We start from the raw sequence: 12,380 nt of genomic DNA on the forward strand, positions 1-12,380 counted from the left end.
CAAATTCGCAGACGTAACGTTCGCATAACATTTTTAATTTCGTGGAATAATATTTTCAGGCGACAGGCGATGACTTCAGAAAATATGTCATCTGCGGGCGTTTTCGCGTATACACTAAATAATTCGGCTGGACATGTTGAAACGGTGGAGAGGAGTCGAAGAAGTCTCGACTAATCGTCAGCCTCAAACTCTGGTCACTTTGATCCCGTTAGCAGCCGGAGTAGAAGACGATGAATTTTTGTTTTTTGTCGGGTTGTTCAGTCGTCGTTTGTGTTCGTCCCAGGCGATTCGGTCTTCCAATTTTTGCGGGCCCCATTCGGGCGTAGGGTTAGTACCCTGCTCCAGACGTTCCCTCCAACCACCCTGCAAAACGAAACGAAATAAAAAGGGGAAATAAAAAAACGCGAGGCCTCCGATCGGTGCGGAAAATGTGCCAAAGCGGCGCGACGACCTCCGGGGGGGGGGGGGGGGGGGGGGGGGGGGCGATCTACCTTGGTTTTGCAAAAATGATAACCGGCGTATCCCGGTATGAAAATCATACTAGCGAAACAAGAACCCCAGCCGACGACAATTGCCCACTCGGGATAATCGATTCCGTTGTAAGTTATTCGTGTGTTGAATATTATGGTAGTTACGAAGATAAACTGAAATGAAATTATTACGGTAATACATAACTTGACGAAAGTGTAGCAATATTTTTACATATGTACAGGATATTATACTAACCGACAAAATGATCGGCGTGACGTATTTCCAACAGAGTGGCCACCACGGGTGAATTTTTTCACCGATCATAAATTCGATATCGCGAACGAAATTCTCGCATCCTGTAAAAAAAAAAAAAACGAAAAAAAACAAATCCGATAGGATTCGATGATTTGAAGAAAAAAAATAAAGAGACAAACGCTTCTCACCGTAAGTCCAACCAATGACGATTGTTTCTACCAGGCAAATCAGTATTACGGATATCGAGGCCGCGTACCAATCGAACAATTGTAAAATGTACATTCCACCCTGTAATACGAAAGGAAATTTCAAATACATCGATAATCGTGAAATATTGTTGACTTGTTAACATTGTTTCATTTTCTTCCACACTCACGTTAGTTACGAAGATGAGAGATCCGAGGAATAGAATAAATAGTGCGGCCAACGCAACGAGACGCTTGTGTTTTCTCAATTTCGGATATGCGTCAGTTACACTGGAGATTATCGCTTCGATTTGGACAAACTGTTGCCGTCGACAAAGCAAACGAAACAAAAACAAATTATTCAGAGATACCGATGAAACGAATCAACGATTCACTTGAGATCATAGAGTTTTACTAACGCAACTGTCCATTCCCAGTAAATAAAGCATGAAGAAAAATAGGACTGCCCACAGCTGAGGGATAGGCAGCATCGTAATGGCTTCCGGATATGTTACGAACGCCAGTCCGGGGCCTGAAAATGAAATTTTCATGGGCAAAATGAGGTCTGGCCTCACACAGTTAGCCAATTTCGTTGATTCGAACCGACGATTCGGCTATTGGAAATTTTCACCAACCTCCGGTGGCCACCGTTGAGACGGGGAGTCCGGTTTGATGCGACATAAAACCGAGAACCGAAAACACTACGAATCCAGCAAATATGCTCGTCCCGCAATTCAAAATGGGTACCAAAATCGAGTCGCTGTTTGAACAGTGAAATAATCGGTTTAGAGCGTGAAAATTATTTGAAAATTAGGTTTGGAAAATCGTTGTCAATATCACGAATGTTAATTGTAATATTTACAGACGATTGTTGTTCTTGAAGGGATTGTAGCTCGCAATATTAACGATACCACCCCAACCTGGACCCAGAGAAAAAAATATTTGAAGAGCGGCGTCCGCCCAAACCTGAAGTATGAAAAATAAAAAATCTGAACGGAAATTCAGCTTATGGGGACAAAAAGTTTTTCCAATACAGTCACCTTTAGGTTGGTTATCTGCGACCACTTGGGCATTATGTAAAATAGAATACCGTCGTAGGCCCCGGGTAAAGTGACACCCCTTATAAGGAGTACGAATAATATAACGAATGGAAACGTCGCTGTGAAATAGACGACCTGTAAAAAGAAAGATAAGAAATATGGAAACGGATAGAAACGACGTTGCGTCAATTGACGACTGATTTACCTTTCCCACGCTCTTGACCCCGTTGCAAATACATAGAAATACGATTATCCAGGAGATGAGATTGCAGGTAAACAACGGCCATACTATACCGCCTATGTTTTCTATACTTTCAGATATTTGTAATATGTGATTGCTAAAAATATCGCGATGCGAAAATAAGTTTAATGAACAAGGAGATTATTCTTCGAATGGAAAGAATCCTTGGTTTTTTCTGCATTCGACAAAATCAAAGGTCGAACTACTCACTGAAAAAATTCATCCGCCGGCGTCTTCGTCCTTCCGATAAGCTCGATCTGATCCGATTCGTTTTTATGTCCGAATATATCGGCACCGAGCTATCAAATAAAATCAAATGAAAAAATTATTCTTTCGAACACTTATTGTCAGCACTGCGTGGAAAATGAAACAGAGGGATGTGAATATAGCGAAAGTTCGCCTAACGAAGCAACAAGTAGAGAATAATCAGTGAAAATAAAATCGTTCAACGCAGCAGTGTCTAGTTTAAATAAACACTTCGTTTTTTTTTTCCGGTGTTACCGGACCTCAGAAATATTCGCGTGAAAAGATAATCGCTATTTCCGTTACCTTCAGACATTTGTAGGTGTTCCAGCTATTGTCGCAATCTTCCCAAGGTAATTTTTTCCTGAACGACATTGCGAGAAACAGCAACGGATAAGATATAATCACGTTGTAGTACATCGTGCATATTAAATTTACGACAACAATTGCGAAACCAGCACCTGTTAATTATTTCCAACGACGAATACAGGGAAATTAAAATCATCCATCGGTTCTCAATCATTTTTAACCCGACGCTACTCACCTTTGAAAATCGGACTCGTCCTGAACATTGTTATGCATCCAGTTCCACCGAATTGTCCCAGCGAAGATTCCAAAAAAAATAACGGAATTCCGCACAGAAATAGCATCAATAAATATGGCACGAGAAAGGCTCCTGTGTGAAGAAAAAAAAAAAAAAACAAATTAACAAACAAACAAAAATGTAAAAACAAAAAGGGGTTTAGCGTTAAATTTCAGCTCAAGCTTCCAATTAATTAATCATTAAGCCGAGTATTTCTGTTCTACTTTATCGCGTAAACCGTATAACGTCAAAGTAATTGTTACCTACAGGGATTCAGCCTTGAATCTAATTGCAATTATACTCTGATTATATTATTTAGCCCACTCGAGCTGCTACGGTGGTATATAGTTTATAGTAATAAACAAAAGTGCAGTCTGCTGCAGACCGAATAACCGAGGGCAGAAGAAAACTCGCCAAGTCGCTATTTTGGTAAAAAATTCGTACGATTCGCGTTTTCGTTTTAATCATTTCGTCAAATCATTACCCCGTGACCTAGTTTCTTCCTACATTCCCCGAATTTTCTATCTACATGATTTTCGTTTGTTGTTCTATCTTCGCCAAGTGCACACAATTGTTCGAAAGAGAAGTGAGCGTGTACGGAGGCTTACATGGCTCGGATTGCTTCCTGTTGGGGTGTGACAACCGCGACAATTACTGCGATATTTTTATTGAATGATGATCGCGATACAAATTGAAACATATCTGTGTCACGCGGCCGATTACGCCCTTGAAATTTTCTCACCTCTTCTTTTATCTGTTTCCCGTGTACTAAAAAGATTTTTATTCATAACTTGTCAAACAATTAAAAACCAAAAAAAGGAAAAACAAAAAGACAAACCAACAACTTACCACCACCGTTTCTATAACAGAGGTACGGAAATCTCCAGACATTTCCTATCCCTATAGCGTAACCCGCACACGATAAAATGAATTCTGTTTTATTCGCCCAGTTTCCTCTTTCTGGTTCATCCTCATCCTGTATATTTTCTCTCTCCCAGGAGGATCTGGTTCGCGGTTCATCTTTCATCTGATGAGCACCAAATTCAGTTTTTGTCATTACATAACGTTGAATTACCAAATTTCGAACCTATCGAAGACAATTCACCCCGAAACCTACCTTCATAGTTGCTATTTATTTATTTATTTATTTTTATACAAAGAGATAAAAGACAATTTTTTTTATTATTAAATGAATATTTACTAATTATCTCAATGGGGTAAAATTATATCAAATTTCGTCATTGTGATTATTATTATTATTTTTAATATTAGCTGTATATTTGTGTCGATCTTACATATATATATATATATATATATATATATATATATATATATATATATATATATATATATACGGCGTGTGTAAAATCGAATTTTACAATAGTCGATCGAAAAAAAATTGTTGCTAAAAGGGTGGGAAGGTTAGCGATCGCGTGATTTCTCGAATTTATTAAAGTTATTAATAGTTATGGAATAGAGAAACGCGCGCGAGTATTTCGTAGACCGGAGGAGAATCGCGTTAGCTACTATCAGTGAAAAGAGCAGAAAGACTAGAGCAGATTCAGTCGCTGATCTCTGATCTCGCCGCTCTCATCTCTCATCTCCCATGTCCTCCCCTGTCCATATTTCGTATACTGTACTCACCTACCTATACCTACTTTTACATTCAACTCGTCCCAATGGCAGAGTTTAATGCGCGCGCGGTTACGCGGTGATCGTGTAATCGCGTCTGCCAATCTCGTGTCCTCTTCAGTGTCCTATCTAAGCTATTATTGTACTACATACAGTGTACAATATGAACACCTATCTACGCAAGTATAAGTACAGTTAACGCAAAATACCGCGACCGCATAACCGTCGCATAAATATCATAATACACCCAGAGTCATATTTCAAATTTGTCTCAGATTTTTTCTGTCAACTTTTGGGTGAGTTCATCGATCGTCATGGGACCGTACGGATTCGGAAATTCGACGCTTCCCGAAGAGTTAAAAATTTTCCATCGTGCCTTCAACTCTTTGCTTCAATTTTTCATAGCGAGTTAGCTTAGATGAACGATGATTGAATTCTTCAATGAAACACTGGACTATCCATTCAACCGTCTCGTATAATTCCACCACCTCGAACCGCCACCCTTTGAATCGTGAGAAATTTCTACGTTATCGACGGAAGCGAATCGTCCTGTATCCTTCGCACCAGCGTCGGTAAGATAGAAATTCTCTCGCGGATAACACGGAGCCATTTTCCGCAGATCGCGCTACTCCCGTCAGGAAAATCTCGACGGTATATAAAAAGGTTTCGACGGATCCGTTCATTCCAAAATTTTACCAGCAGATAGAGGCTCCTGTATCCCTAACTAAGAGCTGAAGAAACGAATTTCCCCGTTATCCCTGGGAACCCTGAAAAAGGGGGAAAAAGAAAAAACCGAATCATTGCTTATGGAATCAAAAAAACAAATAGAAACCGTAACTTGTTGAATTTTAATCCTTAGGATTTTCATAGATTTCCACCTTTTCCGGATAATATGAGAACAGAGTTTGCGTAGGAAAGACAGTGGGCTCCCAGTTCCAAAAAACATGTTTTCACCGTCGGGTTATTTGAGCTAATAATTTCAGATAATTGTAACGAGGTATAATTATAATTATTCTCATATTTACCTCGATTAAATAAAACGGAAGACAGAGACGGCGATCGAGAAAAAGACCGCGAGGAAGGTGGGAGTGGGGGGAGAGAGCGCGAGAGATTCATCTCTGGTTGCCAGTCATTCGTACACGTGCTAATTAATTGTCAATGTTTAATCAGCTGCGTCCGTTTCGGAACAGAGGGTATCGTTTAAGAGGAAGGGGATGCTGCCCGCTGTTGCTTCGCAGTGCGACACATCTCGACGTGTCGGCTACGACGAATGGGTTGCGTGTGAAAAAGCGAGATGGAGCAGGAATTTGGAATTATTGCCAATTTTTACGGTCCCACCTACAGGTGACCTAGGCACACGCTCGCGTACGTGTGTGTGCCTGCGCTATATCTACAAGCTCTACTCAACCGCTCGCTGATAATTGACCAATTAAAATTTTCCAATCAATTATGGCCGTTATATTATGTGTGTATATGGTATACGTGTACATAGATATATAGTATATGGTGTACGTACAAATATATGTATATATATATACGGGTATTGATCTTTGACAAATTTCAGACAGATGGGAAATGTTAATCAACGAATTTACACGTTTATTATGTATTAGGTTTATTACGATATGTATGCGTAATCTCAATTTCGTGTAATTAAAAATTTTTCACTCAATTTTTTTCCGTTTTCACAAACCTCCAGTTTTTATTACATAACGTTATGTACACGCGTTATATGCATATATATATATAAACATAGTAAAATAATAATCGTACCGAGGCAGATTTTCTACGAGGACGCGATATACCTACTCGACCTCTGCAGGGCGTACAGGTCATGGGTATTATCATCGTACGCGTACGTACGTGGATAGTTTGCAGATACTCATATTCCACATAAGTATAATCTACATGAAATACATCCATGTACGGGTATATGGATTTTTGACAATGAGAGGCAAAAAACAAAAACAAAAAAAAATACGCAGAAAAAGACACTACATCAAAGGGGTGGGGTATGTATAGATGTACGCGGATTGACCAGCGAATGAAACTAGATACATGGGCAGAGGTACATACGTGAGTGTGTACATGCACTCGAGTACATGTACACAAAAATATACATCTGGATTTTGCGCCGTGTAATCCATTGTTGAAAACGTCGAGTGGTATGGGAGGTGATTCGCAAAACTTGATATAATTGCCGTTTATAGAACGACCTATAGTCATTCTAAATACTGTAGAAATACACGTACATACCGACGTACGTATAGACGTTTTCCATGGATTATAACGGTACTCGTAGAAAAAATATATCCTGCTGAGCTGCGAGTAACAAAAAAAAAAAAAAAAAAATGAAAATGAAAATAAATCCTCTCGTAAATGTGGAGTTCATATAATTTTATATTTCATTGAAACGGGAAATGCTCGTGAACCTTTTTTCTTTTTATCATTTCTTCATTTGTTTGACGAAAAAAATTTTCATTCATTCTGCGTTTGATGCCGTAAGTCCCATCGTGATGAAACTTCTTTTTCCTTTTTTCAATAGAAAATACCATACTCGTTGTAGATACTATATTGTTCGTGTGAAAATTAAAGCCGAATCGAAGGAGGTCGGGTTGGATAGCGGTCGATTTAACTCCCGGAGTGCCCCATGTGCATGTAAATATTTTTTCTTCGATATTCACATCACCGAGGCAGCCTCCGATGAATAATTCGATACAGCAACGGTAATCATACCGGCACCGCCGTCCTCATATACTAAAGTGCTATTAGTAGAGAGAGAGAGAGAGAGAGAGAGAGAGAGAGAGAGAGAGAGAGCGTATCGTAATTAAGACGCGAGTATAAGGTATAGAGAAGATGAAGGATATCACGTATCGGTTGTTAGCAGACAGTTTCACAGTTTCCAACCTATACGTTTTTGTCGCGTTTGTACGCGTATAATATTATATCATACTCGTCTTGTACGATAATATAATGCCGTATTTATCGGGTCGTAAAATTAGGAAAAAGTCCCTCCCTCCCTCGCTCGCTCTCTCCCTCTCCCTCTCCCTCTCTCTCACTCTTCTATAACTGGATATCCAGTGGATCGCGATAATAGCTGGGGAGTTCGTATAATCGAGGGTACCGAAAACCCTTGCGGGTTGTAATAATAATCGTCTGGAGACCTCGCACCGTATGATCTCTTGATCGCGGTTTTTCTTCGGCGCTGGGGGACTGAAGAAAAATAGGGGGGGGGGGGGAGGAAGAGCAAGATGGGGAATAAAAAGAGAGAGAGAAAAAAAAAAGAAAGAAAGAAAGAGGAGTACCGAAAAGAAGAAATGAACCCTTGGAATCGTCACTGTCGACGTAGGGATATAAAAAGACAAAGAATCGTCGTCGATAAAAATCGCAAAAGAGCAAATCCCCGCGGTGGCGAGAAAAAAAAAAAAAAAAAAAAAGATAAAAAGAAGAAGAAGAAGAAGAATCGCGCGATGGCGTTGGTGCAGGGGAACGGTTAGCTCGGTTAAAGCTCAGCTTAGATTTTCGTTAGGTTTTCTCTCCAACCTATACGGAACGTTCGCACAACTTCCCTTTTTCTCTTTCCCTTGACGCGGTCCTTTTCGCAGGATTTTTACCACCGATGCCTGCCGCGCGTTTCGTCGAGAACCTAACATACCTCTATACCTATACCTATACCTATACCTATATACGTATACACGCGGGGGAAGCGAAGCTTTTGGTTTGTAGATTTGATCAAATGATCCCGCAACGACGACCGTTGATACTCGGTGATTCTGCTGCTGCTGCTGCTGCTACCGCCGCCGCTTTTGCGGCTGATCGTACGAACACCGAACGGGCGTGGCCGTTTTCGAGCGGGGTAAAGTTAGTCTCCCCCAGTCCAGAAAGAGTATAGCGTACGCGAAAGCCACGTGTGCATCACCGACGTTGGAACCGATCGGAAGTCCGTGGAATTGTAAAAAGAGCCGGGACGAGGATATAAAAGGCGGGGTAGTAGGAGCCTGAGAAACGGAAAAAAGTGAGCTTCGGTGGGTGGCGAGGAAAAGAGAGAGAGAGGGAGAGAGAGAGAAAAAGGAGAAAATGAAAAAAACCATTTCGTCGAATAGGAAGTCGTCGTTGGGAAATCTTCGCCCGATTCCGTGTCTTCTGGTTTTATATAGGGGGATGCGCGATGGCTCCTCCTCCGCTCGGTTACCGATAGACCTCCGGTGATCCCGCCGCTTGATCCCGCGGTGATCGGTTCCTACGATGCAGTTAGATGTTCGAACGACTTGCTGACGTTTCCCGACCATTATTACGATCCCCCCATTCGACGGCGGGGGAGGGAGGGAGGGAGGGGAGGGGAGGAGATTTCGCGGAAACTCTGGAGATGATGTTACCGCTACCGAATCCTAAATCCTGATGAATTCCCGATCCTAAAACCCTCCGCAACGCCGCCGCCACCTCCCGCCGACACCGTTGGCGATCTATATCGCCGCGCATATCTAAAACACCGCAGACGATCATGTTCCGTGAATACCGCGAGATATCCCCGCGCAATCTAACCTACCAAATCCACCGCGGATCACCTCGATTGCCGACCAATTGCGGGTTAAATCCCATCCGAACCTCTCAAAACAGAATCCGAACCGACCGCCATCGATCGCGTAACCTTTACTTACTTAGTCACGAGAGATTCGTCGCATGCGGTAAAAAAAAAAAAAAAAAAATACGAATCGACGTTATTTTCAAATTTCGCGACTGGTAAGAGACCCTCCTCACTGATCACAGCGACGAACGTTGGGAAGAAACACACCTTACCCCGCGTTAAAATCTCGAAGGAGATCCGAAAAGATGTTTTCTAATATTGCAAAAAAACTATCGATGAACTCTAAACTACTATAATGTTTATTTTATCTATGTTATATTATAACGATTTGAATGAAATTCATACAAGTCGTTTGAATCTGCCTGCGATTTCGAAAACTTCTCCGAGTTAGCAAATTCAAAGAACGTTTAATTTTTTAGAAAATAGCCCCGAAGGTGACGTCTCACAACAAAGCGCTAAGCTGCTGGCTACGATGACTCCAGTAAAGCTCGGGCTCCCTCGTAGACCGAGAAATTCGAATACTTCAACCCATGCACGGATTGCGACCATTCAAAGTGGGTCTACGACTAAAACCAATCGATATGTCTTAATTTTTCTGCTCCCAACAGCGAATAATTGATGATTACTCGATCGATTGCATGAGTGGATGATTTAGGCTTTCAGATTTGGATTTCGGAGCTGATTATTAGTGAGATTACTCTTGAAGAACCAAAAAAAAATTCGATTTCTCATCAAAAAAAAAAATCATTGTTTTAATCGGGTTCAATATGCTTTTCTTACGTATTTTGACCTCAGGAATCCGAATCTGGAAAAAAAATTAATCTATCTCCAAAATTAACCGAGTTATCGCCAATTTTTCGCTTTTTGGAGTAGAAAAATTGAGATATCTCGATGGGAAAAATTGGTAAATTGACAAAAAAAAAATCTGATTATACGTGTGAAATTACAAAGACCGACCGTTTTATTACAAAGATATCAATCTACCTTATATAATGCATTACAACGCGATGCAAAGTAAAAAAAATGTATTTGGAATTTTTTTTTTTTTTTCCGATGTACACTCGGTGCCTCTGTTTCTGTACTAAAGGTCTTAAGCTTCAGTATGGCATCATGGACAGAAATGAACTCGCTGGGTGTACCCTGAGCCATTTAAATACTGAATTTTTATATATTTACTTCCTTAAGCGGTTACATAGAATTCGCAGAAATGCCGCAAAGGGATGCCGCCGATCAGGTGGATGAAAGGGGTAATTTATGAGGTGTGAACAAGATCTCAATCAGGTGATGACAGCTCGTCTGACACCTGCTAACAATAGGAGCAAGTACATAAACAAGGACTGTGATTTCACACCTCATCACCTATTAAAAAGCCATAAATTATGTTTAAATTCTGGCACGTGCCGTCGGTCATGATGCCCGAAGCACGTGTGAAAATAGGAAGTCCCATTGGCTGATGCGAACTTCGTTTTGATTGGGTGAGCCGGAGCTTGCCACCGAACTCCGCGCGGACTGCATTTGCCCAATGATTTTTACATATGGATTTTGGTGCGAGAAAGCTCAGCGTGGTGGGAGCGTAGGATGCGAGGCGATACGCCGCGAAGCGGTAGAAAGACGAACGAGATAGAGAGCGCTCGAGTCCAGCCCGCTAAAATATGAAATCTCGAGCTGCTTAACCCGCCATCACGTTTTTCACTATATCTCGGGAACGAATGATCGGAATTTGATGATGCATTGAAATTTTGGAGACGTGATTTCGTGGCCATGGATTTTATTCATAAATTAGGTTCGTCGCTGAATTTGATCTACGTATTCGTGTTCCTGAGACCGAAATGCGTTACAAGGTGTCATACGATCGATTTTTAAAATACTTCATTTTTTACCTAAAATCAATATTTTTTCCAGTTATTTTTTCATATGGTATTTTCATATATTTTGATCTCAGAAATCCTGATTCACAAGTCAAATTGATCTATCTGCAAAAATGACCGAGTTATCCCCATTTTTTCGCATAAATTTGAGGATATCTCGAAGGGAAAAATCGTAGCTCAATTTGGACAACGGATTCGGATTCCTGAGGTCAAAATACGTAAAAAAAAGCATATTAAACCTAATTAAAACAATGATTTATATTTTTTGGTGAATTTTTTTTTGGTTTCTCATGAGTAATCTCACTAATAATCAGCTTCGAAATCGAAATCTGAAAGCCAAAATCATCTACTCATGCAATCGATCGAGTAATCATCAATTATTCGCTGTTGGGAGCAGAAAAATGAGGACCTTTGTTTTTCATGTTTTTTTTTTTTGTCCCCGTTTTTGGCCATCAATGTTGAATATATTTATTTCATACGCCAGTTAATAAAATACGTATTATACACTTTCTGCAAGGGTTACTTCCGCCTACTTGGCGAAGGTATTTACTTGTAGCGAATGCAAGCGTGGGACCGTTGGCGATGGCGGGAGGGGGGGGGTTGATGTTGGTGATGCTCGTCGAGGCGAATCCCAGAGTAGGTATACCGCCAGTGCGATAGCTGTAGAACGGTAGAACGGTATATGTATATATACATATATCTATCTCTCTATATATCATGTATATATAGATGGTATGGAGCAGAGAAGAGGAGAGGAGAGGAGAGAAGTGGTGCGGTGGAAGTCGGTTCCCTAAGCCAGAATAATTTATTACCAAGTGTACATTCGGTACTAAATAAGGGTGGTCCGTATCAGCCACCCCCTCCCCCTCCACCCGGTAGCTACCCTCAAATTGTTTGCCCCCTTCCTCTCCCGGTTACCACTCGCTCCCTCTCTCTCTCTCTCTCACTTTCTCTTCCTCTTCCTCTTACCGGCTCTCTTTCTCTCTCTCTCTCTCTCTCTCTCTCTCTCTCTCTCTCTCTAATGTTATTCAGGACGCGGATTAAACCATGTACTCGGCCTTCGCATTTGCAATCAAATACTCTCTCTCTATACTATATCCCGAAGAGGAGAAAAGCTTCTCTTTTATTGATGGCCTAAAAAAAAATCTATCCAGACCAACCGGCACAGACTCTCTTCCTCTTCATCCCCTTACCTCCGCTCCGTACTGTATCGTAAAGCGAGTGAGACTCGTTCTCTGACTAATAAAAAAAAACACACACACACGCGAGCCAAAAAA

The 12,380-nt window shown here is 41.0% G+C and overlaps 1 protein-coding gene across 2 annotated transcripts; it reads right to left on the bottom strand.

The window, feature by feature from the left end:
- Window positions 1-14: 14 nt before the first annotated feature.
- LOC105689927 (sodium- and chloride-dependent glycine transporter 1-like) lies at window positions 15-4,576 on the bottom strand. Of its 2 annotated transcripts, XM_048653067.1 has the most exons (16): window positions 4,398-4,576; window positions 4,136-4,146; window positions 3,868-4,045; window positions 2,980-3,111; window positions 2,742-2,896; window positions 2,403-2,491; window positions 2,157-2,289; window positions 1,952-2,086; window positions 1,774-1,877; window positions 1,547-1,671; window positions 1,331-1,443; window positions 1,103-1,231; window positions 915-1,014; window positions 727-827; window positions 492-644; window positions 15-363 (listed from the first exon to the last, which is right to left on the bottom strand). In XM_048653067.1, the coding sequence occupies exons 2-16, from the start codon at window positions 4,139-4,141 to the stop codon at window positions 184-186; spliced, it is 1,833 nt and encodes a 610-aa protein (XP_048509024.1). In that variant the 5' UTR covers window positions 4,142-4,146; window positions 4,398-4,576; the 3' UTR covers window positions 15-183. The 2 variants fall into 2 exon arrangements, with proteins under 2 accessions (XP_048509024.1, XP_012262737.2); XM_012407314.3 differs by lacking the exon at window positions 4,398-4,576 and having other exon boundaries at window positions 4,136-4,301.
- Between the last annotated feature and the right edge of the window lie 7,804 nt (window positions 4,577-12,380).

Source organism: Athalia rosae, chromosome 3 (assembly GCF_917208135.1).
Source record: "Athalia rosae chromosome 3, iyAthRosa1.1, whole genome shotgun sequence".
In the NCBI taxonomy this organism is placed as follows: Eukaryota; Metazoa; Arthropoda; class Insecta; order Hymenoptera; family Athaliidae; genus Athalia; species Athalia rosae.